At 46.6% G+C, this 27,634-nt stretch overlaps 2 protein-coding genes and 1 long non-coding RNA gene across 4 annotated transcripts in view; 1 reads left to right on the top strand and 2 right to left on the bottom strand.

The window, feature by feature from the left end:
- LOC138842925 (uncharacterized) overlaps positions 1-7,406 on the bottom strand; it is a 68,839-nt gene extending 61,433 nt beyond the window's left edge. The window contains exon 1 of the long non-coding RNA XR_011377923.1: positions 6,911-7,406. This is a non-coding gene — a long non-coding RNA (uncharacterized lncRNA). The remainder of the gene's footprint in view (positions 1-6,910) is intronic.
- On the top strand, positions 6,791-13,236 carry MAT2A (methionine adenosyltransferase 2A). Its single transcript, XM_030837509.2, has 9 exons — positions 6,791-7,011; positions 9,246-9,323; positions 9,419-9,541; positions 9,835-9,947; positions 10,035-10,178; positions 10,358-10,576; positions 10,791-10,973; positions 11,125-11,258; positions 11,930-13,236. Exons 1-9 carry the CDS (start codon positions 6,921-6,923, stop codon positions 12,030-12,032), a joined length of 1,188 nt encoding a protein of 395 aa, XP_030693369.1. The 5' UTR covers positions 6,791-6,920; the 3' UTR covers positions 12,033-13,236.
- Positions 13,237-13,905: 669 nt separating this feature from the next.
- GGCX (gamma-glutamyl carboxylase) lies at positions 13,906-26,808 on the bottom strand. 2 transcript variants are annotated; one of them, XM_030837507.2, is made up of 15 exons: positions 26,670-26,808; positions 26,106-26,276; positions 24,825-24,983; positions 24,333-24,498; positions 22,576-22,654; positions 22,037-22,143; positions 21,002-21,165; positions 20,387-20,652; positions 20,107-20,238; positions 19,566-19,717; positions 18,956-19,125; positions 18,612-18,742; positions 17,847-17,994; positions 17,475-17,670; positions 13,906-17,040 (listed from the first exon to the last, which is right to left on the bottom strand). In XM_030837507.2, exons 1-15 carry the CDS (start codon positions 26,710-26,712, stop codon positions 16,848-16,850), a joined length of 2,277 nt encoding a protein of 758 aa, XP_030693367.1. In that variant the 5' UTR covers positions 26,713-26,808; the 3' UTR covers positions 13,906-16,847. The 2 variants fall into 2 exon arrangements, with proteins under 2 accessions (XP_030693367.1, XP_030693368.1); XM_030837508.2 differs by lacking the exons at positions 13,906-17,040; positions 17,475-17,670; positions 17,847-17,994; positions 18,612-18,742; positions 19,566-19,717 and having other exon boundaries at positions 18,988-19,125.
- Between the last annotated feature and the right edge of the window lie 826 nt (positions 26,809-27,634).

Raw genomic sequence — 27,634 nt, 5'->3', positions numbered from 1 at the left:
GATCCCCAGCTTTCTGCAGACCTACAAAAAGGGTTATGAACCATTGTGCTGCAGGGAGCTGGCATTTCCCTGTGGCTCTGGACCACAAGCACTGAATTTGCAGGTTTTGAGCAATTTAACTGAGGAGGAACTTGTCCAGCAAGGGCCACTTCCTGTCCAGGTCCAGTGTCACCTGCAAGGAGAGCAAATAGTGGCATCCACCAAAATGTCCTGCCCCTAGGGTAAAGGTGAAGCGCCACAGACACACAGTCCTGTGTTCCTGGACGGTGCTTAGGCTCAATTGGATGAGATATGTCTGGTCAGCTGGTGTTCTTGGATCTCAGGTTGGGAGGCCCTCTCCATACTATGGCTTCATCTCTAGGAAGTGAGGGCAGTGGCCAGCCTCCAATCTGCTTCACCACCCCTCCTCGCCTGTGTTGCTCCCACATCCAGGGTCCAAAAGCCCAGCCAAGTGGGACTATTTATTCCCTGTCAGGCTATTCCCAGAGACTCACGTCTATAGTAGTCCACACACAAGGGCCTTACACGCTGCAGGGCTGTGGGCTTCATCAGGGAAGACTTTTAGGGACTTACAAGTTCATCCCAATCCTCAGAGACTGAAAGCAGGGCTGCCTTCCAGACAGGGCACAACTTGGACCCTGACTTTTGAACTGCAGCGTTAACTATAACTTTGCAATGTTTCCAATAGCTTAGTGGTTCTCAACTGGGGAGCCCATTTTCAGTTGTCATAACCTGTGGGGGTGGGTTGCTACTGGCATCTAGTGGGTAGAGGCCAGGGATACTGCTACACATGCTATAGTGCACAGAATAGTGCCCTACAACGAAAAATTATCCAGCACAAAATGTCACTGCCACCAAGGTTGGAGAAACGCTGCAAAATATCTGATTATGGGCTTCCCTGGTGGCGCAGTGGTTAAGAATCCGCCTGCCAATGCAGGGGACACAGGTTCGAGCCCTGGTCCGCGGGAAGATCCCACATGACTTGGAGCAACTAAGCCCGTGCGCCACAACTACTGAGCCTGCACTCTAGAGCCCACAAGCCACAACTACTGAGCTCACGTGCTGCAATTACTGAAGACTGCATGCCTAGAGCTCGTGCTCTGCAACAAGAGAAGCCACCGCAATGAGAAGCCCGCGCACCGCAACAAAGAGTGGCCCCCGCTTGCCTCAACTAGAGAGAAAGCCTGCACACAGCAATGAAAACCCAACACAGACAAAAATAAATAAAATAAATTCATTTAAAAAAAAACAAAGTACATGAAAAATTCTTCTTTAATAGTGCAAAAATTTGTATTATTTCTTTTTCTCTGTGAACTCCAATCTACTTCCCCAGCAGAATTTTATACTAGTGTAATATATTTTATATTTTATCTTGCAAGTCTTTTATTGATCACCCTATCACCTATTCTGGACCAAAATATGCATATAAATTGAAATACATATATCAGAAAATGTTTATTATAACTATAAGTCTCTAAGAGTTAGCAAAATTTCCTTTGGCTTGACTTACTAATAATCAGTAAAGGACTGATCAAAATAAATATATTCTAACTTTTTATAATTATCAATCAAAAAAGGAAAAACATATAAACACACGTGTGTGTATGTATACTAGTTTAAAATCCATGAAAGAATATTACTTATTGCTAGAAAGAGACAGGGTTCGTTACTGATCTATTTTTCATTTTTATAGGTATAAGCACTGAGCAACCTTGTTTATATAAATAAGTAAATAGTTAGGGAAGGGACTTTGTTAGAACAATTTTACTAAATGTCTTTAACTCTTTCTGAGTTAAATGCCCCAAAACAACAAACAATCAAAAGCCACATAAGGATCAATCATCAGAAAAACGAAAGCTCCACTAAAGGCCAAACTAATGGGGGAGCTAGAGACGGAGCTTCCTGTTCTTTAGATTCCTGCTTCTACCCTCCCCTCCTCCACACGTCTTGTTTTTCCCAAACTCACTGTACAAATGAATTAATTCATTTCCCTATCAATGAGGTTAAGTATCATTTCGTACGTTTGCATTTCCTCCTGGGTGAATTACTCACTTATACTCTTTTTCCTAGTTTTCATGGGCTGTTTGTCATTTTCCCATCAATTGGTACTAAGCCTTTGTCTGTCATATGTATTGCAAATGTTTTCTACTATTGTTTGTCTTTTACTTGCACAGTAATTTTTCATTTTTATGTAGTTAAGTCTATCAGTCTTTTTTTTCCTTTGTGGTTTCTAGATATTCTCCTACCCTTCTCATACTTCTCACGGGAAGTTTTGACAGCCATTTGGAAAGTAATCTGACTGTAACTACTAACGTAAAAATGTACATATCCTTTGTCTCAGCGATCCCACTTTGAGACATCTCATCCACAAAAATAAAAACACTGCTTCACAAAAGTATATGTACAAAGATGTTACCTTCATCAGCATTGTGTGTATGGCAAAAATGAGAAACAACTTGAATACCAACCATTAAGGCAACAGTTGAATGAACTGTATGGAGTCACAATATAGTATGTTTTACTGTTATTAAAAAGAATGATTTTGCAGAACAATGTGAATGTTCTTAATGTCACAGAACTTTAAAATGGTAAATGTTATGTTCATTTTATCAGAATTTTTTTAAAAGAGAAAAAAAAATAGAATGATTTCTATCTCTATATAGTGTCCTGGAGAAATGGCCATGAAAATTGTTAAGAGAAAAATCCATGTTTCAGGTAAATGTGTGTGTGTGTGCGTGCGCGTGCATGTTTATAGAAAAAGGTATGGGAGGATACAAACCAAATTTTATGGTTAATTACCTCAGGGAGTGTGAAGTATCTATCCTATGACTTGTAGCAAGGAACATGAATTTAGAGCTCAGATCCAATTTCAAGTCCACTACTGATTTGGTGTGTGACCTGGGAGAATTACATGTTAGTTCCTTCATGTATAAAATAGGAAGAGAAATAATATATGCCTCACTGGAATTGTTGTGAGGCACAGATATTAGAAAAGTGCCTGTCACGATAAATTATAGATATCATCATCATATTATTGTCTCCTTCAGTGTCTTCTTCATTGTACCCTATGCATTCTTCCATCCCTGTCTACCTACTGGGATTGTTAAAAGATCTGATTATCAGGAGAGAAAAACAGAGAAACAAAAACAGATTACAAGAAGCCTAACACTGAGGGGATTCACATAGTACTTGTTTCAGAACCCACTAGAGCTAGTTTGCTTCTGAGGCCATGTCTGAGCTTTGGCCCTAAAGAACTGGCACAATTTTGGAGACGTCTGGCCTAGATTTCTTTCTTCTTGTCCTGTCATCACATAGAAGGCAGTCTGGAAAGCTTAGGAGCTCTCTTCTCAACAGCTCCACACTTTACTATTGCTTTTTGATATACCTAGTGTCATCTCCCTCTGTTTTCCTGTCAAATCAACAGCTTCTTGCACTGCACATGCTTTCTCTTACTTACTGGTACTCTCTCCTTAACTGGCAGATGGATAAGACCTGGAGTCATCATATTTGCTGAGTCCCACACACCAGTTCATCCAATACCAACCTTGCCTCTTTCATGGAACTACTGCCACATTAACGTTCTTTGGTTTGAGATGCGGAGGTTTTAGGCGATTCGATTTTTTCTATGTGTTTTGCAACATTTCACATTCAACAAATCTCATTCATGTTAAATATGAAATAAACCAATAACCCCTCCTAGTTTATTTCAGCCTTAGGGCACTAATGTATGGAATCGGATACCTCATTCCTCTCAGAACAGGATGACGATGAGCTTCCCTGTTAGGAAAGAGCTCTCAGGGTTATAAATTATAACGCTGGTGACTAAAACAACGCGGTGGCTCTTTTCATTGATTTTACATGATCCCCAGGGTTTCTCATTTCTCCACTTCTTTGTGCCATCCCTTATATTTACTCATCCTTTCCTTGTGTCTCTTTCCCTTTCTCCCTCTCTTCTCTCTCCCTCTCCTCCAACAAACATTCTTAAGCACCTTCTGTGTGTCAGGCTCTCAGCAACAAAGCCTGAGCAAAACGGACCACCTTCTTATTGTCATGGAGCTTACAAATCTAATTGGGAGTTGAGACATTCATCAAATAATCACCAAATCTGTATTTCAAAGAGCACTGAGTGCCATGTAGAAAAACACAGGACCCTGTGAGAAATCTGTGTAGGTGAAGATTTCATCCAGAAAGAGGCAGCTGAAGGCTACATCCAGGAAGTGGCAGCTGAGCTGGGTGGGAAGGATGGGGAGGAATTAGCCAGGCATCTCCCCTCATTTAGAGCTATGGTTGGGCAGAGACCAAGTCTGTCATGGCACCAATACTGGGTCTGCTTGACAGAAACGCTTGTAAATATTTGTGGGAGGAAGGGACAATGCGAAACATATAAATCAATGAAAACGTGCTTTGTTTTGAGCATAATCAATTAAGAAATTTAACTGTTAATAGTTAAAAGAATGCAAAGTAGAAGACGAAAAGGAGAGAGTGGCACAAGATGAGGTTAAAGAAGTAGCAGCCAAATCACACTGAGGCCTTTAAGGGTATGTAGGGATTTTGGTCTTTATTCTAACAGCAATTGGAAGCCACCGAAGGGTTATTTTTTACAGCTAACTATTATGTGCTAGATACTGTGCGAAAGACTTTGCTTGCATGATTTTGTTTAATTCTTGATGCAATCCTATGAGAGTATGATTATTACCCCAATTTTACAGACTGAGGACCCTGAGGAGTAGAGAGGGTTAGTTGTTTGCTCAACACTGTTAATAAGTGGCAGAGGCTTGACTCCAAAACCCCTACCCTTAACCATTAAATTACGTATGCTAAGAACAAGAATGAGTAGGTAAGCAAGTATGAACAGCTGATTCTAATCTCCTTGGCAGGAACAACCCCATGTGGAGTTGTTAGCATAGGGGTATCAGGGTTTAATGACCTAATCATTGAATTTAATCTCCTTGCTCTGACTCCATATTAATCAAATAACTTTACATTCTAGCTTCCCCTATAGATTTTTCTGCTGGAAGATAATGCACTGAGCAGCCTACACATGCAATTTGTTTCAGTTGGTAATTTTATTCCACATTGTAAGTTAACAAATTGGCATTCTGCTTAAAAAAAAAAAGTGAACTACTCTAGAACAAACAAGAAATGATTAACGTCTTACACAGTTATTTTTCCATAAGTTAGTTTGAAAAACAGAAACAAATATAAACATCTATATCGTCTCTTTTGTGATTTAGCCTTTTCTTGTTCCCTGCTTTGAAGGACCATGGATGTGGTCATAAAGTCTAGAGATGGGCCCTTTTATAACGTTCTTTGTGAAAGCCCCAAGCACAGCCCAAGTGCTTCCATTGTTTCCCAATCAGCAAACCCACCTTTCCTCCCGCAAGCCGCAGAGAGGATTGTTCTTCCGAATTCACCTAGTTCTCTGAGCGGTAAGCAGCTGGAGGCTGCTGCGAGGGGTCTTATTCATCTCCCCAGGGTAACGTGCATCCTATCCTAGGAGCAGGCGGTCTCCTAATAACATCATTAAACCCGAAGTTCATGCGCTCGGGGCCACCGCGACAGCAGCAGCCCCCCGGCCCCGGCCCTGCACCAAGTCCGAAGCCCCTGTGCGGGACGGAAGTGACACCGGCCCACCCGCCACTTGTGGGCTCCTTCCAAACGGAGAGCCATGAAATCGGTCCCCGACTCCCGGCTCCTCGTTGGCTCAAGTTTGGTTTTGTTCTTTTCCCTTCTCTCCCTATAATTCCTTTAAATGGGCAAACCTGGCACAAACGCAGGTGGACATTTTAAAGTGAAAGCTTCAGGAAACAGACCATCACCTTGTCAAGAGATCTGCTGAATCACATACAAGGGCGTAAACGGGGCTCCCCCACCCCAATATTCAACAGTCTCTTGAACAGAAGACTGAAATCATACTCTAAACATCGACTTTTTTTCCTCCTCCAAGAGAGTAAAGTCAGCAAATGCAAGGTGAGCCTTGTGAGCTGCCTCCTTTCTTGGGGAAAAGGCTGGAGCCAAGGGGCCGAGCGCGGCCTCCACCGTAGGGTCCACAAAGAGTGAGGGCCTCTCTCAGAAACTGTAGCGCTGGGGGCGGAAGGGGGACGGCAATCGTTGAAATCGATGACAGAACTCTCTTTATTCCGCTTTTCGGCCATTTTCACCACAGAACCATTAACCAAGAAATTGCCAGCAACTAGACGGCCCCCCGCAGGGCTGCCAGCCGCCGGCTGCGCTCAGGGCGAGGATGCACAAGGCCGTGCGAAGGATCGTACGCTGACCAGCCAAGATGGCCACTTTCACGTGGCTGTGGGCCACTGGCTCCCTGTCACCCGGGCATCCCCAGGCAGGGCAGCCGGAAAGACCCTCGGGGAGAGCCAGAGGACAAAACCCCCGACGATTCCCGCTGCCCCCGCTGGGGGACGCGACCTAGCGGCCAGGTAGCCCGGCCAACGGTCGGAAGGGAGGTGCCATTGTCACAGCACAGGGGAGCAGGCCCATAAAGCCCTTGTCTCTCTTCCTCCCACGTCGAACACGGAAGCATACAACGACCCAGTATATTGCCTTTCCCCTCACTCCTTATTAGTGCTTAAAATGGCGAATATTCGCGAGAGGGGCGCGTTACCTCCGCTCCCTTCCCCCTGCCTGGCAGAATGGTTCGGTCGAACTCCCCTCGGTGCACCGCCCCTTCCCCTCCCCCGTCCCCGCGCGAGTGGCGCATTGGCGCGCGGCGCCGAGGGGCGGGGCCCGAGCCGGGCGCGCGCGGGCGCCGTGTATAAATAGTAGGCCGCGCTGCCCGCCGCCTCGTTTGCTCCGCGCCGCCCGCTCGAGCTGACAAGAACGCGGTCTTTTGCTAGCGCGTTTCGCACTTGTCGGCTCGCCGCTTTTTCTCCTCAACGCCACTTTCACTCACCGCCACCACCATGAACGGGCAGCTCAACGGCTTCCACGACGCGTTCATCGAGGAGGGCACGTTCCTCTTCACCTCCGAGTCTGTGGGGGAAGGCCACCCAGGTGAGGTGACGGGGCCTGGAGCGAAGCGAGGGGCGGGGCGCGGGGTCGGGACTGGCCGGCAGAATCCGCCGGCCGCGGTGCCCAAGCCGGTGGCCCTCTCCCGGCTGCTGGTGGAAAGAGCGGCGGCCGCGCGCCTTCCTCGTGGCGCTGCCGCTGCCGAGCGCGTGGCCGCCGCCCCCCCTTCCTCTCTCCTCCCCTCCCATCCGGCCGCGCGCCCCGGCATGCGGAAGATTCCAGAAAACGAGAAGGGCGGGGGCCGTGGCCGCTCGTGTTCTAGCCGGGGAGGGCACTAGTTCCTTCTCCCCGCCCTGCGGTCCGAGCCACCTCGAGTGGGCGGCCCGCCTCGCGTGCTCGCGTCCGGCCCGCGAGAGCGCGCGCCCCGCATTGCAGCCTCAACCACGTGTTTGCCGCATGTGGCTTCTGGGCGAGGGAGCCGGCTGGTTTGCAGAGCGTGGCCCGGACCACCGGGCCTCCGCTCTTCCCGTTAATTCTTTGGCTACACTGAAGAATACGACATGTCCTTAGCCGGTATATGGCCTCGCGTCAAGGTGACAGCCTCCAACTAAATATAGTGCTTGTCGGAGGAGGCATTCCTTATTTGGATCGTGCGTGAAAAGGATAGGAAGCATGAATTAAGTGTATGGCGCCATTGCGTTGGGGCTGACTGTTAGGCAAGGTTTTTACTCCATATATCATCCTCCGGGCTTTGTCCACCGGTCCGCCATTATGGCGATCAATTTACACGTGAACGAATGAAGCTATTTCAAGGAACTTTCGATCCCAGCCTGAAAACCTCACCTAGTGAAGATCGTTATTCTAATAGACGGGTCCAGCCCTTTCTTGGGATGACCACAATGACAGATGCCTCGTCTGTTGGTTTAAGGATCCATTTCCCTCTAGCAAGCTTACTGTGCCTATGATGAAATCCCACGAGCAACCTAGTGGTAGAGGAGAGGACAAACCCCGAGATCCTGATGAGTGAAGGTCAGGTGTGGTGTGGGTGGTTTTGTTTGTTTTCCCCCAGCGCTGAGAACTGCACTGTGTATTTGAACCGCCTTTTATTAACTTAAAGCTGCAGGCATTTGTAAATGTTTAGATTGTCCTGGGCCTCTGACTGGACTGCGGTACACATTTTGCTTAAGTTTTTTTTAGATGGTTATAGAAAATTTAGGAAAGTGATATTCGGGGTTTTTTTCTGTTCTCCTGATTTTTAATAGAGGGCAGTACAGTGAGGGGAAGATCAGCAAGGATTCAGAATACATTTGGGGATTTTCCAGTCTATTCGGCTCTTGTTCCTGGATTACTCTTAACACAATCAAATGCCGTTTTATTCCCTTTGTTCATGAAGTGTCGTTGCTTTCCTCATTTAACTCTGACTTTATTTCTCACTGCCCTAATTGGCGTTCCTTAGAATCAGGGAGAGATTGATAAACGGTTCACCTTTCTGGTTGGTTAGATTTATAATGAAAAATTTAAATTCGGGGGATAAGATGTAAGTACCATTGTCTTTGAAAATTAATGCTGTGAAGGTAAATGTTCCTTGCTTTGCTTTTGAATGGAAGATAAAACACTTTCTACTTACTTCCATTTAATCAATCTCCATTATGTGGCTATCCTGTTTAACAATAGAAATTGTTTTTGCCTAGGAACTTAATTTTTCAAAATGTCTGATATACTTTAAAGATGGGACTGAAGTCCTTGTAAAGGTGTAAAGTGCATATACTGCAATGAGCTTAAATGTATTAAACATGCTGGGTGTTCTGCTGGCTTATCTGAATTGGTGATCTGTGGTACAGCTATATGAAGAACAAGGTGTCAAGTTAGGAAACATGTAGCACTATATCCAGCATTTATTCTTCAGGGAAATGGTTTCTGCGAAAGCAGTATAGCAGTTAAGATCTCCATACTTGGAATGTCGCTGAAAATGTACACTTGAAAATGGTTAAATTGGTAAATTTTATGCTGTATAGGTTTTGCCACAATTTTGGTGGGGGGAGGGTGCCCTGCCAAGCGGCCTTCAGGATCTTAGTTCCCTGACCAAGGATTGAACCCATGCCCCCTGCAGTGGAAGCACGAAGTCCTAACCACTGGACTGCCAGGGAATTCCTGCCACAGTTTTTTTAAAAGAAAACACAGAGATCTTCCCAGCTGTAGTTATAGGGGAAGGGGGCATGACATACATGACATTATCAGTGAATTAAAGAAATTAAGCCAGGAATTTTTTTCTTCCCCAGATAAGATTTGTGACCAGATTAGTGATGCTGTTCTTGATGCCCACCTTCAGCAGGACCCCGATGCCAAAGTGGCTTGTGGTAGGTTCAGAACACTGCTTTATCACCTGATGAAAAGGTAGCATGAAAATTACTTCATAAAAGTGATGTTTGACTGTGAACCTCTCTTTTACTAGAAACTGTTGCTAAAACTGGAATGATCCTTCTTGCTGGGGAAATTACGTCCAGAGCTGCTGTTGACTACCAGAAAGTGGTTCGTGAAACCATTAAACACATTGGATATGATGATTCTTCCAAAGGTGTGTTTTAATGAGTGGGCTTTCTAACCTCATTTTTCCAGGTATTTTTTTTCAGTCCTCTCTAGCTATATCTTCTAGAGTGTTCCTGGGAATATTTAATTCTACTTGTATATTTTTAGTGTTTTTGTTCCAGCCCTATTCTTTAAAAGTACTAAGTTTTAGGTATATTTGATTTCTCTAGCAGCATTTAGAATTCCAGATAATTTTAAAATGACAAATTTACTTTGTCGTAAATACAAAGTATTGCTATGGCCCTTTAAAAACAAACCAAAAAAACATCGTTTTGTTTATAGGGTTTGACTACAAGACTTGTAACGTGCTAGTGGCCTTGGAGCAACAGTCACCAGATATTGCTCAAGGTGTTCATCTTGATCGGAATGAGGAAGACATTGGTGCAGGAGACCAGGTATCTTGGTAGACATCTGTTTGCATCTCTTCTAACATTAAATTCTAAAGCTTGGATTGATTGCATTGGTAACTTTTCCTTTTTTAGGGTTTGATGTTTGGTTATGCCACTGATGAAACAGAGGAATGTATGCCATTAACCATTGTCTTAGCACACAAGCTCAATGCCAAACTGGCTGAACTACGCCGGAATGGCACTTTGCCTTGGTTACGCCCAGATTCTAAAACTCAAGTAAGTGACGAGTGTCAAAACTACACACATTACATTGGCACAGGACTTCAGTAAGGTGTTTTGATTAAAGCTAAGAGAAGAATATGGTTTGTTCTCTGTATTGTAATGTAGGGTAGAGAATCAGGAACAAAGCTATTGTTTAATAGATTGATGTTCTGATGATCTGTTTCACTTTCAAGGTGACTGTGCAGTATATGCAGGACCGAGGTGCTGTGCTTCCCATCAGAGTCCACACAATTGTTATATCTGTTCAGCATGATGAAGAAGTTTGTCTAGATGAGATGAGGGATGCCCTAAAGGAGAAAGTCATCAAAGCCGTTGTACCTGCAAAGTATCTTGATGAGGATACAATCTATCATCTACAGCCAAGTGGCAGATTTGTTATTGGTGGGCCTCAGGTAAGGTCTTACAATGTCAATTCAGTTGCTTTTTTGGGTCTTCTGTTACTTGCTAAAATTTGGCTACTTCCACCTTTTTCCTAGGGTTTTTGAAGCCTACCTGTGCCTCTTCCGAGGATATTTGCCAAGTGATATTGAATAACCATTTAACAAGCCTGATCTAGAACCACTGGAAAGGATTAGGCATAAAGTAACTTAAATCCTATAATTTCAGGGTGATGCTGGTTTGACTGGCCGGAAAATCATTGTGGACACTTACGGTGGTTGGGGAGCTCATGGAGGAGGTGCCTTTTCAGGAAAGGATTATACCAAGGTGGACCGTTCAGCTGCTTATGCTGCTCGTTGGGTGGCAAAATCCCTTGTTAAAGGAGGTCTGTGCAGAAGGGTTCTTGTTCAGGTATATACTTCTATATAACTGGGTTGACTAAAAGGCATGTAAGCGGGAGGGCATTTAGCAGTTATCTACTTGTCTTTTTTTGATACCAGTGTATTACACAAGTATGTGGGTCTTTTGATCACTGACTCTTACGACATTTAAATTCTTTTAGGTCTCTTATGCTATTGGAGTATCTCATCCATTGTCTATCTCCATTTTCCATTATGGCACCTCTCAGAAGAGTGAGAGAGAGCTATTAGAGATTGTGAAGAAGAATTTTGACCTCCGCCCTGGGGTCATTGTCAGGTAAAGATGGTAAAGACTATTGCTAGTGAAAAACATTGAGGGTGTGGGTGTGTATGTATATATACTTGATATATTCAAATCTGAGAAAGTGAAGGTGTGAAGGAAGACTGGAGTGGGGAAACGTGGTAATTCCTAGAATGTGTTGATGTCATTTTTAAATTGCCGTCAGTAAAGGCTTAAATTATTAGGAAAACTCTAAAATTACAGTGCTGCATGGCTTAGACTAACCACCCTAGAAAGTCCTCCACATTTGATATAGGCTTTGTGCTCCTGTTACCTAAGGGATGTTTACTTAAAAGAAATTTTAGTACAGATGAATGGGCATGGCTGTTACAAAGAAAATAACCATGGTAGGGTGTGGGCATGGGACCTCGGTAAGTATTCCATGATTTTAGATGAGCTTTTGACACTTGCAATGTCTCAGAATAATGACAAGTTTTCATATTTGTTGAGCCAGGGACGGAAAAACAAGAACTATAGTTACTAATAAGGACTGTGCAAGGAGTTTGGACACCAGGGAAGTAACAAACACTTTTGCCACAAACTTCTTTCCTAGCATACCCCAGAGAACTGAACTCATTTGCCAGAAGTCTTGAAAATGAGTCTTGCTGATTGTTTTGCTTTAATTTAATTGAATGCTACATATTAAGTTACGGACTTGTATATTCCAGGGATCTGGATCTGAAGAAGCCAATTTATCAGAGGACTGCAGCCTATGGCCACTTTGGTAGGGACAGCTTCCCATGGGAAGTGCCCAAAAAGCTTAAATATTGAAAGTGTTAGCCTTTTTTCCCCAGACTTGTTGGCGTAGGCTACAGAGAAGCCTTCAAGCTCTGAGGGAAAGGGCCCTTCTTCCTAAATTTTCCTGTCCTCTTTCAGCTCCTGATCAGTTGCAGTCACTCTAGTCAATGACATGAATTTTAGCTTGTGTGGGGGACTGTAAGTTGGGCTTGCTATTCTGTCCCTAGGTGTTTTGTTCACCATTATAATGAATTTAGTGAGCATAGGTGATCCATGTAACTGCCTAGAAACAAACCAACAGCACTGTAGTAAACAATGCTTTGAAATTGAACCTTTGTGCCCTATCACCCAACCTTCTAAAATCCTAATTGCATTGACTTTCCCACCAAATGCTGAAAATGTCCTTGTAACGTGCACGTAAAGTACTTGTAGTTCCATTATAGCCTCTGTCTGGCAATGCCACAGCCCTGTCAGCATGAATTTGTAATGTCTTGAGCTCTATTATGAATGTGAAGCCTTCCCTTATCCTCCCTTTAACTTGATCCATTTCTAATTATGTAGCTCTTTGTCAGGGAGTGTTCTCTATCCAATCATTCTTGCATGTAACGCAAGTTCCAGTTGGAGCTCTAGCCTGACATGAGAAAGGAAAAAAAAAAAAAGGCAGTTACCATTAAACCATCTCCCTGGTGCTTATGCTCTTAATTGCCATCTCTTAAACAGCACCAAATCAAAATCTCTCCACTTTTCAGCTGTCTTTTGGAGGACGTACGTAATAAGGTTTTTATTTAGTAAATCAATCCTATGCATGGTTTCAGCACTAGCCAAACCACCAACTCCTAGCTCTAGAAAAACAGGCACTTGGCACCCTTGTGATGTCATACAAAGAAGTCACAGGGCTGTACCTGAGGGTCTGTAGGTTGCACACTTTGGTACCAGATAACTTTTTTTTTCTTTATAAGAAAGACTGAGCACTCCACACTGCACAATAAGTCCTCCCAGGGTTTTAACTTTGTTTTGTTTTCAAAACCAGGTCCAATGAGCTTTCTGAACAGCTGGTGTAGCTACAGAGAAACCAGCTTCCTTCAGAGAGCAGTGCTTTTGGCGGGGAGGAGGAAATCCCTTCATACTTGAACATTTTCTAATTGCTTATTTATTGTATTCTGGGGTATGGCGTAAGTACAGAGAAGCCATCACCTCAGATGGCAGCTTTTAAATTTTTTTTTTTTTTTTTTTTTTTCCTCAACACCATGATTCCTTTAACATGTTTCCAGCATTCCCAGGTAGGCCAAGGTGTCCTACAGAAAAACCTTGGGTTAGACCTACAGGGGTTCTGGCTGGTGTTAACAGAAGGGAGGGCAGAGCTGGTGCAGCTGGCCATGGAGAAAGCTGACTTGGCTGGTGTGGTACAGAGAAGCCAGCTTGTTTACATGCTTATTCCATGACTGCTTGCCCTAAGCAGAAAGTGCCTTTCAGCATCTATTTTTGGAGGTTTATTACGTATGTCTGGTTCTCAATTCCAACAGTTTAATGAAGATCTAAATAAAATGCTAGGTTCTACCTTAACCTGTGTCCATTATTCTTTTAAAGTGTTTTGGTATGAATATGAATTGAACATACTTTTTAACCCTGAGTAATCGTAATCCCACCCATGGTTTAGGGAAATCACTTCAATCCTGACTGCAAGCAGTTTGTAAATCATATCCCTTGCACTAAGGAAGTTCAAGGTTTGGTCTCAGTTTGTCTAGCACTGCCTTTTTTGGCCAATACACTGGGCAAAATTCACAGCTCCTTATTACAGCAGCCAGTTCTACACCATCAGCAGTGTTTTAAATTATCTAAGGTTAGGGGCATAAAAACCATTAACGTGAGTGTAATGTGGGAGGAGTGATAGTGTTCACTTCAGAAAATTTAAGCCAATTTTCATCTTTTTGAAAATGTAGAAAGTTTATTTAATGCCTTAAGTTTCCTGTCTATATAAACAGGTGTTAAAGGCTGCAAGTTACATGTTCAGTACATACTACAGTTTGAAAAGGGTTTTTAAACAGTGGTGAGAGAAAAGCTTATTCTAAAATTGTAGAAGGTTCATCAGCCAGAGCTTGGACCATCCTTCCTTAAGCCTAGCAGCCACTTGGCACATGTTCATACCAGCACGTATGAGATCAAGTGGTTCAAACACTTCACTGTGCTCTGCTGTTGCAGACGTGAGGCCCAAGGAATGCTTATACCTGGTTGCCTGGAGGCTTAGAAGTTTAGAAACATTTGGGAGGGAAGGCAAGGTTAAATCTTCTGACCTGCTCTGAAACTTGAGAAGTTCAACTTTGCATGACATTGAAAAACTCCAGAAAAAGTTTAAGAAGCCTTTAGATCACTGCATTGCTATCTGAAGATAAGTTAACCATCTTGACCAAATGGGATGAGGATGAGTACATGCCTGTAGGCTGGTGAAGTGATACCAGAGAGAGAACTGCTTTGAGGTTCGGTTCAATATTTATTTACTAGGATGACCCCTGCTTTCAAGGAGTTTGCAGACTAAAGAGAGTGACCTTCAAGGTGGCTTGTCCTCTACCTAGCCGCGGGGTGGAGGTGGGGATTAACCAGCTGAGGGAGGAGAGCAGAAGCAAAGGCATGAAACAGCAAGGGGTGAAGTGATTACAGCTGAGAATCAAAAGCATGAAGTGTTAATAGAAGAAAATGTCGTATTTCATGTTTAAGTTGAAAATCATACTTTTCTACAGAGTTTCAAGGGGGATGACACTGGTCAGGGATAGAAGATCTAAATGCTCGGGGTAGGATGCAAAGCCTTCTGGCGAAAAGGACATTAATTACCAGGGCCTGAATACTGAAATCTGAATAACCCAGATTTTCACCAGTGAACAGCTTTTCTTAACCAGTATTAGACTAGCACCTTTCTTCATCCCACCCCAACATTTTCATTTGGAAAACGAGACAGGTTGCAGGAAAGCAGCATCCTTGCCTGTATTAAGAAAGATACTTTTTGCAGGAGTTTCCTTCTGAAGTGAAGAGTTGTTTTTTTTAACCAAGTAAAAAGGAGGGTGTGGGCAGCAGTTGCGGGAAAGGACATGGTGCCAAGGTGTATCGTGTCGCTGAGATCTGCAAAAGGACTGAAAACCAGTGTTTCCGCCACATCGGTGCAAGATGCCCTGTGGCACAGCCATCACTGACCCACAAAATGCCTTGTATGAATCAGAGGGACTTACTGCCAGGCCCCACTTGGCCTCAGCTGGGTGCCCTTATTCAGCCCCAACCTGCACAACTACATGGCAGCCCTGCTCTGGTCTATCCCTAACTGGATTCCAGTATAAAGGCTGAAAGAACAGAGGTGGGAGAGATGAATTCAATAGGTCCAAGAAGTAGGAGGCAGAATTAATGGGACTTGAAATCTCAAGAAATGTGAGGAAAAGAAGAGTCAAGGCTGATGACTCACAGATGGCTTGGTTAAAAAAAAAAAAACAGTTGCCATTCACTAATAAAGGAGACGCAAGTCTGAGTTGGGGATGAATGCAAGTTCTGTTTATGACAGAGTTTGAAAGCTCTGTAGGATATCCAGCTGGAGCTAGCTAGATATACAGGTCTAGGGCACAGGAAAGAAACCTAAGCAGCAGCATCACTGAAAACCATGGAGTAGACATAATCATCCCAAGTGTGTACAGTGAAAAGGCAGCTGCCTAGGAAAGAACCCTGAGACTGGGTGGAGTGGAGCACGCGAAGAGAAGCCTGAAAACAGATGCGATCCTTTATCAAAGTTACTGGGACTGCCAGTCTACTGACGTCTCTGCCCGGAAGACCATGAGCTCCCAAGCAGGGCCTGTTTTTTAGTTTGTTTGTCTTTTTCTTTTTAATTACTCTACGCATTCTAACTTCCTAGCCCAGGGCCAGGCCTTTGAATTTTCACAGCATTGAGGATCCTCCTAAATCACATCCAAACTTTCTACATCCAGAGTCTACAAAGCGACTGTCAACATTCCCTAATCCCTCACCACTGTTCGGTTAAATCTTACTTTACATCACCTCCTGCTCATTAAAGGCTAGAATAATGCTAAATACTAAGCTTATTTGTAGATAAATACCACTACTAATCACCTAAATTTCGTTATTTAACTCTTGCTATTCTAACTATGCTCATGACTGCTACTGAAAAACTGGCTGTATAAATAATAGGAGCAAAGAAGGAACCAAAATCGCAGTGAAGAGAAAATTATTCTCTGTGCATTTAAAACCTGATCACCATCCTAATCATACTTTATAATTGGACAAGTTTTAAGCTACATTATTGTCAAGGATTCTGAAAACTACAAGCAGCAGGGTGCAGGACCTTTAAGTCAAACAGACTTGAGGTTCAAACCATCAGTCCACCCCTTATTAGGTATATGTCTTATGAGCAAATTATATTACCTCTCAGCCTCAGTTTCCCCAACCATAAAATAGGGCTTATGGCCGTTAAGGACTAAATGTAATAATGCTGGAACAGTGCTTCACACAGTGCCTAGCATATGGCAAGCACTTGAGAACAGCCAGCTATTATTTTCATCATGGAACATTAAATCTCTTTCACCAAGGAGCCAGTCACTTTAAACCTGATCCTTACCCTTTCATCCTAGAAAGACATTTTCACGTTGTTTTTTAACTCCCCAGGCCCCTCAACCTTGGATTGATAAATCTTATCCTTGCTTTACTTCTTTGGTTCCTCTAATCTATCATCTCTGAATTTATCAGAGCTATGGATAAGGAAGAAAAATGTAAAAAAAATCTGAATTTTTCAGATGTCCACTGCATAGGTAATGGTCTTGTAACGCTGCTCCTATATCTGTACCCAACATCTGGCCTCCCTCAGAACTCTGAGTGGACAGTGTCAGCATTTGGCTCAGAAGGATTAGGATTTGAAGAATCTGTGTTTGAAGGACTCGGCTCCCCAACTGGCTCAAAGGGTCGCAAGTTCGCATAAGTCACCTCTTGGGCCAGCTGCTCCAGGGAAGGGCGGCCTAATACCAGATTTCGAAGTGAGATACAAGTCATCAGAAAGCTGAAAAAGAGGGAAAAAGCCAGCAATTCAAACTCCTGTTTCAACATAGGCATTCTGGCCAAAGCCCTTAGGGGACACCTGGTCCTACCCCCTCACCCAGGCATAAATGAGACTCTCCCCTCAAGCACCCCAACATCCCAGTTGGAAAGGCACCCCACTCCTTATACAGTCTGGTAGAGGACTCCAGGGTGGGGTAGGAATAACCCACAGGGAGGCTGGAGAAAACTTGAGGCAGAACAAGAGGTGGCCATCAGACACCACTTACTCTCCCATTCAATCAGGGAGAGGAGAATGGAGAGGACAAAAGGGAGGAATTTAGCACTGGATTGTCCTTTCCTGGGAAACAGTCCCTACTGTTACCCTCACCAGAGAAAAGTTACTCAGCCTGCAAACATCTAATGGCAAAGACACGTACTGCTGTGGGTAAAACTTACCTGCGGCGAAAGACATAGAGCTTTCGCAGCAAGAAGCGGAGGAGTCGCTCGTGGAAAGGGGCATTTCGCCGGCGTTCGATCTCCTGGAGCCTTTGCTGGCGTCTAAGAAAGGTCTGAACCAGCGGTGTTGGCTCAGGGCCCCCTTTGACTTCCCCTTCCAGCAGAGGTTGCAGCTCTGGAGGCAGAGGCTCTGTTTCTGCCCGAAAGAGGGCAAAAAGACGAATCACTGAGAGAGAGAGAGCATTCTCTCTCCTAGAACTCCCCTTTCCCCAGCTAGACGCTTCAAGTTCATTCTTTAATGGCTAGATCCTCACTCACAACACTGACTTCTTGTAAAGCGGGCTATCTCAGCCCAAATCTTCATATACTCACCACTTCCATTCTCCACCTTCTCCTTCAATTCTTGCAGGTATGCCAGGTCTTGTTCCAGTGCAAGCTCTGTAGTGTTGACATAGATGTACATGTAGCAGGAAGGACTGGGCGACATTGTATACACCTTATGGTACTCACCAGCAGGCAACTGAAAAGAGGGAAGAAACAGATCTCTTTCACCCTCTAGTCTTTCCCTAGCCAGCCTATGGCCTCCCTACACTGTACACCGTCGCAGACATCTTTTTTCTTGTGTGTTAGAGTCCAAAGGAACTGACCTCTAGAACCCTGAATGAGGCTATTCACAGCCCCCCTGGGGCCCTTGCTTTTTGAGCTCCCACTGCATTATTGTTATGTTAAAGTATTTTGAGTCTGTAATAAAAAAACTCTACTAGTCTAAACTTTTCTACCATTGTTTTATTCTGTCGTTTTTGTTTTGTTTTTCTAATATTTATTTATTTATTTGGCTGCATCGGGTCTTAGTTGCAGCAAGCGGGACCTTCATTGTGGCACGCAGGCTTCTCTCTAGTTGTGGCGCACGGGCTCCAGGGCGCATGGGCTCAGTAGTTGCGGCACGCGGGCTCTCTAGTTGTGGCGTGGGCTCAGTAGTTGTGGCGCGGGCGGGCTTAGTTGCCCCAACAGCATGTGGGATCTTAGTTCCCCAACCAGGGATGTACCCACGTCCCCTGCATTGGAAGGTGGGTTCTTAACCACTGGACCACCAGGGAAGTGGTGGTCCCTCTACCATTGTTAATTCAAGCAAAATACCTGCATTTTTTCTCCCTCCTGAAGAGTCTGGTTCTTCTGTTCTGCCACCAGCTCCACAGTTACCTCTCCCTGCAGCAGCTGGATGCTAGTGTTGCCCAGGTCTTCGCTCACAAAGTTCTCCAGGTGCAGCCCTGTTGGGCAAGAGTTCCCCAACCCACCCCATGGTGGAGTGAACTCAGCCCCAGCCGGAACAGAGAAATCACACCTTCACCAACACCCCCCACCTCGGGTTTCAAAAACCTTCCTCCCACCAGGAGAGGCCCCTCCCCACTCCATCACACGCCATATCCCTGGCCAACAAAGCCAAGAGGGAGACAGCAAAGCCTCCTTGCTCTCCTCCGTACCAGGGAAATCCGCGATGAAGACCACCTCGGTGTGGCTGTCCAGGCTGCTCTTGATTTCCTGTAGTTTGGTTCTCCAGGGAGACAGGTCCATCAGTAGCGGCTGCAGCCAAGGTGTACGCTGGAAGGGGGACCAGGTAGCCTGCACGATGTCCACACGAGGGTCAAAAATCCTTAGGAAAGAAAACCATGTTCTAAGGAGGCCACAGCCACCTATGCACTGGCATTTCCGGTTCTGTTCTTTTCATCACTGTTCCCAGATAGAAGAAACAGGTTTTTCAGAAAGAAGAAATGGTCTACGTCAGCATGTTATTGCCAGTTTGGGACAGAGAAAGGAGGGGAAAGAGATTCTGCAGCACTGGGAAGAGTGGGAGTTAGTGGCCACCTGACAAGAGCTGTGATAACAGCTTCGAAAAGAATAAGTGCATTACCTTTTCTTCAGGATGATGGTGCCCCCTGCTGGAAGCAATCAGCTATGCCCACAACCAGGTCAACAGGGACATGCACCCGAGGACAGCCTTTCAAGCAAGACAACACTGGGGAGCATGGGCTATTCATCTTGGCAGAAAGAGCTGGACTTCATTTCTCCCCCTTCTTTGCTCCCCTTGCCCACCTCTGCTGGAAGCGGTCATTGATGGAGACCCAAATATCAAAGTAGATCTGGGGCTCAGTGACATTGTACTTGGGAAGCAGGCGGCTCAGGCAAGTGGCATATTGCTTCAGCATGTCCGCATGATCCTTCCAACGCCGGCTCTGTGTGAATACCTGCCCCAAACCCCCACGTTAGTCCCACCTCATTGTTATGGAGCCTCTGGATAGGTCATGCAATGCCAACGGCACAGAGAGACCCCTGCCTGCTGCCAGTTCTGACAGAGAAACAGCAACAACAACAAAACCACACAAAACTCGCTGGAAGAATTTCTCATTGCTGGGCTAGCGGTACTCACCTTTCCTAAATCTCATCTCAGTTCAGGGAAGTGAACGACATCACCCTATTTCAACCCCCACCAAAGAAGCGCTCCACAGGGCTCCAGAGAAAGGGCAGAGTGGGCCCAAATGTGTTTTATTTCATAATTGTGTTTACGACCAAACCAGACCCCAAAGCTCAAGGGGGCCTCTGAAGGCCAGTAAATCATCAGCATCAGACATCTCACCCCAGGGTTGAGGTAGCCCAGCTCGCCGGTGCGGCCATCACGGTAGGTGATCTTCACGTGCTGGTGGGAGCGGGAGTGCACCATCATGTCCCAGGAATAGCCGTACAGCCCGTTTGTCCAGTTGTTATAGCCCTGAGGAGGCAGGGCAGCGGCAATCAGCTCGACGGTCCTCACGCTGACACCATCCTCCACCAAGAGAGGTCTGCAAGACCAGCCCTGTTCTCTCCCGGTTGCCGTCGCCTCCACCGCTGCCCAAGGTTAACCCCCAGCCCACACGTACCTGGGTGAGGAAATGGGAATAGGGCAGGAAGAGCTGCTCCAGTAGGTAGAGCAGGGTGAAGGCGGCGCCCAGCCGATGGCGCAGCCCTGGCTTCTGACCACCTTTGGCCCGGCTCCTCTTATACACGCAGGAAGCACTGGGCTGGGGGGCAGTCCTGAGGGGCAGCAGTTCTTGCAGCCTTTTCGGGCAGTGAGCCACCAGCTTCCGAGGCCACTCGGGAGAGCAGAAGAGAGGGCTGCTGGCCAGCATGACGTAGGGGAACATACCTAGAAAAGCAGGGAGAAAACCAGCACGTCAGGAGTTTGGCCGGAGGAAAACGTGGGTAATCGCCTCAACCCCCTTCCCCTAGGCAGCCTTTCCCAGGTACTCCACTGATGATGAAAGAAGTTCTCAACTCCAGTCTATTTCTCCCTGGAGAAACTTACTACACAACATACTTGCTGAGCCCGGAAGCCACCAGCCGCCTCCCTGTTTGTTTCCATCTCACAGAGACCGTATCCGGCTCAGCTTGGCGCCCGTCCCTGTCACCACCTCCCACTGCCACACGTGCCGCTGGCTCATCCCTCCCCTTCACACCTGTGGTTTCCTATTTCCCACCAGAGTACAGGAACTGACCAATGCTGAAGAGCTGGGAATTCATGCAGTGGAAGTAGGACACGAAGAGGAGGCCAATGGATCTTGAGGCATCAAAGAAGAGCAGGAAACCGGCAGAGAGGTCGAGCAGCAGTCCGCACCAGTGCACCACCAGCAGACTAGTCATCTCCTCAGACAATACAAATCTGCGGACACCAGGGTCAAAGGTCAGGCACCAGCACTCACAGCGCACTCACAGCAGATGTACCTCTGCTACGCTGTCCTTGCTGCAGGATCCACCCCAGCAGGTGGGTGGAAGAACTCTGCACAAAGACATCCTCTGGTAGGGTTTTCCAACCCCTCTTCATTTCCACATACTTTAGGTGGCCATCTTTTTTCAACATACCCTATGTAATAAGCAAGAGTGCATCTCCGAGGGCACAATTTGATTGAGCAGTGTGTGTTGTGGCGGGCAGGTTCTTCGTGGAGGTTATACATTGAGAAGAAACTGTAATAGGGGAACGCTTGGCTAACATCATCATGGTGTCAAACTTTAGGAACTGGGGGATGACAGGAAAGAGGCAAAAGAACAAAGTAAAACAAGAGGAAAGAAGAAATGGGAGGAAGAGTAATGTCAGAGAGGAGCAGCTCTGTTTTGGAAAGAGTTGGCAACAATGGTATTGTCGGGGTAAGGGGCGCCGACTGCCCATCTGCTCCGCACGCCGACCAAGGAGTCCCGGTGAGAGGCTGGGGTGGCCACCCGAGGACAGAGGCACCACCACAGCAACTGCTGGGGCCACTGCCTCACTTACCAAGCCACCTAGCCCTGGCGCTTTCCTTTCCTTTACTGCTTTTCCCTTTGTTTCCGCCCACACTGTAAGTCTCCCAGGGGCAGCTAGGCCTAGATCTTTTGATACCATCAACTCTGCCTTCTGCTGAACAGGGAGATGAGTGGACAGAGGGAAACACGTGCAAATTCAGGCAAAGTGGGAAGAGCAGCCGTGACTGCAGACCTGCGGGAGTCAAGCCCCCCACTCTGCACCTGGGCCACATGAGGCCTCTTGCCCTGCCGCTCACTTGAAGGGACTGAAGAGCCAGTGCCGGGACAGGTATTCCATGGAGTAGCCTTCCACCCAGTCTGCGTCCAGCTTTTTCACGCCCGCAATGAAGTACACAATGAAGATCTGCAAACACAAAACGAATGTTCAAACAAAGTCAGAACCTTGTCCCCTACAGACAGTCACAAATCAGTTCTGATGCCAGTTCACGGCCCAAGGGAGACTAGATCCATTCTTCTATTCACTCATCTCATATATTCACTCACCCGACATCCTACAGATGCCAGGCACAGTACTAGGCACCAAGGAAAGTCATAATGTTACTCTTTCCTCATGAGGATTCTAATCCAGTGGGAACAAAGCTCGACTCTTTCTATGACAAGGTGAGAGACCCCAGAGATTAGGGGGTTGGAAACAAGGGGAAGGCCAGCCCAGCTTTCCAGCAAGAGGGGGAAAAGAGAAGATCCAGGGAGGCAGAGCAGAGCCTAGTCTGGCAGTGGAACAGCCGTGCTGACAATGGCTGCTGAGAACACCTCCCCCTCTCCTGAAATCCTGTACCTGGCCACGCAGCACAGCATAGTTCCAAAGGGGCACGTGGGCGTTCCGCTTCCGGGCATTCAGCAGGCCGTCCACAGACCTGCAGCGAGGGGGAGAAGGATAGAGGACAGCTTCTTAGTCCAGTCCCATTTCTACCTTGGGACTGGTAGAAATGCTTTTTAAGTGTAATGCTCTCTCTATCCCAGGATGTCTCCCACACCTTCTCTGGTCCTCTGGGCTATTCTGAGGTCCTTTAGAATTATATGAGCATACTGCAACAACGACTGCTTTAAGTCACAACAGAAATATTACTAGTGAGTTATAACAACGGAAAGTTCAGTGTTTACCATTCGTTTAGTTAGCAAATTAGTTTCTCCTAAAGAAATAGATTGGGAACAAGACTAAAATGCTAGAATATGGCTGAATATGAAAAAGAACGAATTTGAGGCAACGTTTGAAAAGCTAAAGGTGTATGAAAATATATATAGTGCATTTAAAAACAAGTTTCAATTTCTAAGACAAACTGACACTTCATAGACCTGGATGCTAGGATCTAGTGCCAGAGGGTACCTGCTAACAGCTTACCTAGGCTAAGAACTGATAAAACCAGGCTCCTAAGATTAGATGTATTCTGGGGAGGCAGAAGCAAAGTACGTTTTCAAGAAGACACAGAATGAGCAGAGAAGCCAGGAAAGGGGCAGCTTACACTTGTGGTCAAGAGCATGGGAGCCTGTAGTTAAGGAGACCTGGAGTCTCACTTACGCCTCTTACATGCTATGTGACCCTAGGCAAGTCCTTTACTTCTCTAAGCCTTAGTTTCTTCATCTATAAAATGGGAACAGCACTATGGACCTCATGGGGTTATAATGTGGAAAAATTAAAAGCGTTTAGCATAGTGCCTGGCACGTGGAAAGCCTTCAGTAAGTGATGGATATTTTTTCAAACTGTGTAAAAGTCATAAAAATGAGACTTTTCAGGGGTATTCTGTCAAAAGTGCGTCTTTGTGATGACAGCTGGCCACTCTGAATGAATGTAAAGGTTTACAAAAGGAGCATCTGCATGTGTGTGTTGATGAAAGAAGTTTAATTAATGACTGATAAATCACCAACAAATCCAATGTCTGAGATTTTTTTCCCCCTATACTCATGTTACTGACAGCTCATACTCGCTTTTCACTTAATAATGGGAGAACCCGTAAAGGTCATCTGCCCTGCCACCCTGCCTCCAAATCCCTTCTCCATCTCCCCTGAGAGATGGTCACCTGAGCCAGAGGTTGAGGAGGGTTACCTCCTCCCGGGACAGCACTGCTCAGCAGCCCTGGTGGGCCCTCTCCTTCTGACATGACTCTGCCCCACAGCAACTTCTACTCTTGGCTCTAACTCTGCCCCTCTGGGCTCACACAGAGAAAGTCTGCTCCCTCTTCCACATGACCACCCTTGTAGTATCTGAAAACAGCTATGTCTGGCTTTAGTCTTCTCTTCTTCTCTCTAAGAGGATTACAGGAAGTGGATATAGATCAAGGCACCTGGGGAGATAGGGAAAGAGTGAAGGGGTGGGAATGGAGCCATTTTACTTTTTTGTCACCCCAAGAGCCCCAACCTCACGAACCCTTCCCTCTCCCAAATCCATCCAAATCAAAGTGTCACCCTGTAACCACACTCTGCAACGCATGGCTGAAAATACGTTTGCTGGGACAAATTCTAGGACCTCCCCGGGCCCCTATCTCTGGTAACCATCCTGACGCAGCCAACCCCTGCCTCTTTTCCCCAGACTCATACCAGTAGCGGTTTGCATCCATGAACGTCAGCTGAAAGGCCAACAAACCATACAGATAGGAGTGGTTGTTCCACGATGTCTTGTCCAGAAGAAACACATACCAGTATGGCAGCAGGAATAACACACAGCTTATCCGGTAGCGCAGGCCCAGCATCATGCCCAGTGCCCCTGGGATTTGTGGGGGAGAGGATTAAGAGGTCAGAGGGGTACTACAGGCCCAGCTCCCCTGGGACAGGCTGTGGGTAGGATTAGGAAAGGTCATCAGACATTTTATAACCAAGTGAAAATAAATTTCAATTAAATGTTATTTCAACATTTTAAACAGAGTTACGGGGTCACAGCTCAGATGACACACAGGTCAGCAGGATGAAATTATAAGTCACGGAGGAAGTGAAATAAGAAACCCAAGACCTTGGTCATTCACCAGCATGCTTTGTATTTCAGGGTTTGGGGTAGGCCAGTCAATACTCCCATCTCTCCTCAGTTTCCCTCACCCAGAAACATGATGGTGTAGACCAGATACATCCAGTCAAGTGGCAGTGGCTGCAGGGCGTCCAGCAACGGGAAGCGGCACACCTCCAGCCCATCCAGGTATCTTCGGTCCAGGGAGCTGAGCCCCCGCTCCTGGGGAATGTCCAGCACCATCATCAGCCCTGAGAAGGCAGAGGGGAAGGGGGCCGCTAGGCCTTAGCAAAGCGAGCCGTGGAACATGCTGGAATACAGTCGAGCACGCCCAGCTCCAGGGTCAGACTTCTTTCCAAACCCCGGAAAGAATTCATTCAACAATAACCACAGAGCGCCTACTCTGTGCTAGGCATTATGCCAGTTGTGTGATCTCAGACAGCCACTGCACCTCACCGAGCCAATTCCCCATTTGTGAAAGGGGGCTCATAATATTTTGCAGGGTTTCAGAGAAGATTAAATGAAAGAAGTGTACAAAATGCGATCAAAGCTGTTCAGATTTGATAGTAATATTTGTAAAGGTCTGCCCTGCTGGCTAGAGAAAGTGCTCTGGGGTGGTGCTCCTCAACCTCTTTTACTTTCTGGCACACCTGGCAGAGCAGTGTCTGGCCAGCACACTGGGGCAAAGAGAAGGGGTACTCAGGCCAGGAAGGCATCTCCAGTTAAGGCAAGATTTCTCAACCCCAGGACTATTCAGTTTGGCCTGGTTAATTATTTGCTGGGAGGGCTACTGTGTGGTTCATAGGTCATGCAGCAGCATCCCTGGCTTCTGTGTAGGTGCCAGTAACCACCTATTCCCCTTCCCTCCCACCCCCAAGATGTGACAAATACAAATGTCTACAGACATTGCCAAATGTCCCCTGGAGAGCAAACTCACTCCCCGTTGAGAAGCACAGGGAGTAATATCTCAGCATATCTGTAACCCATTCCAAACATACACGCTGTGGCCTATGAGTTAGAAAGATCTGGATTAGGGAGTCACGGCCTAAATGTCTGCCCTGTCACCTCTGCCATTTCTCTAAAGTCTAGTCCTTAGCATACTTACTGGGCAACTTCATGCCACAAATAAAATGGGTTCCTGTTCCTCTACCTCTATATTTCCTATAGCCTCAGACCAAAGCATTTCTGGTCTCCAAACCCTAATCGGAGACAAAACTGGGTCACAACGACCTCTTCCAGGATATCAGTAACTTCAGCTCTTAGGAAAAGGAAGGTAAGTCCACTAAGCAAGTAAGTATCCAAGAAATGGACAAGGGACGACTGTCATTTTCCCATCCCCAACCATGCTGGCCCCTCCCAGAAACTGGACTTACCAAAGAGAAAACGGAAGACTGCCAGGCTTGCAGGATCTGTTGGTCTATTCAGCAGGGTCACCAGCTTCCCCCAGCTGGACACATCTGTCCACTCAAAACCCAAGAGCTTCCCCATTCGGCTGCCCTGACGGCGCCCTGAGGTCTGTCCAGCCTTATCCTTCTGTACTTTATCTGCAACCGATAAATGGAGAAAGTTGTGGGTGCGCGTATGGGAATGGAGATGCTTTAACATAGGCTCCTCCTCAAATCACAGAAATCACAGGCCCAGGTCTTCTGCCTACCTGGATTCTTCCACTGATCTCTGACTACCCGAAACATCCCTGCAGTGCAGCCCCTCCTCCAGGATCCCCCAATGCCCCAGAACCTTTCTCAGACAGCAGCCCTCTAGCCGCAAAGCGTCCTGAATGTCATCACTACCCCGAAGCCGAAGACTGCAATCTCTTTCTACGGCTCCTTCCCATCGGAGGCTCCCTTCCCCAGGTCCCACAGGGAAGCCCTCCGGCCCCCACCCTTCTGAAACCCGCGCCCCTCTCTATCCGCCACAAGGCGGGGCTCTGACCCTACCTGAGTCGGGCGGGGACAGCGCAGAGCGAGCAGACACCGCCATGGCCTCGGGGAGGTAGGTCGGCCAAGAGACACCATCCGAGTAGGTGCGTCGCGAGGGAAAACTCCCCTAAGTCCCGCCTCCCCGACACAACAGCACCCGCGAGGCCGGCCGGAAAGTGCCGGGACTGTCGTGAAGAGCCCTAGTCGGCCGCGCCGGGCTCCCTGCTTGGCGGCAGAGGGCGGAGCGAGGAGCCTTGGGGCGGGGCGAAGCGGCCGCGAAGGGGCGTGGTCAGGCCCCGGCCTCCCCGGTGACCCAGGAGGAGGGAAGATGTCACCGGGCCTGCTTCTCTTCCACCGAATGACCAGTCTCTTCCCTGAGGCCTCCCGATCCCTCTCCGCGCTTTCAACCTAAGAAGACTCCGAGATCCCGCAGCTTCCCTGGGTCACTCCCCGCACCCATTAGGCCTCTCCAGACGTGAGCAGCGAGGGCGCAAATGTCAGACTCTTCCCAGAGAGGTTCCCGCCGAATTAGGACGCACCTGGAAGGGCTGCCCCGGTCTAGAGACTGTGTGCAAGTTTCTTTATTCTCTCTTCCAGTACCTGCCATGAACCAGAGGTTTGAAAGCAGCAGGGGAAACCGGAACAACATAGCTGCAGAGGGTATGCAGAGTAGGGGCAATGAATAGAGTGGTCGATCAAGGAAAGTCTTAAGAGAGGTGAGTCTTGAACAGCGTTGTAACATCTAATTCTCTGCACTGGGATTGACCAGCAGGATCAGAGGAAGGCATCTTACACCAGGGGTTCTCACATTTTTTAGTCTCAGAACCCCTCTACACTGATACACACGTTATGGAGAACCCTAAAGAGCTTTCGTTTATAATGGGTTATATTTTCCCATATTTACCGTATTGGAAATTTACACTGAGAAATGTTTAAAATATGTATTGATTCACTAAAAGAAAAAAGTAATAAACCCATTACAT

This window comes from Globicephala melas, chromosome 12 (assembly GCF_963455315.2).
Source record: "Globicephala melas chromosome 12, mGloMel1.2, whole genome shotgun sequence".
Lineage (NCBI taxonomy): Eukaryota > Metazoa > Chordata > Mammalia > Artiodactyla > Delphinidae > Globicephala > Globicephala melas.
This window is presented reverse-complemented; position numbering and strand designations above follow the sequence as displayed.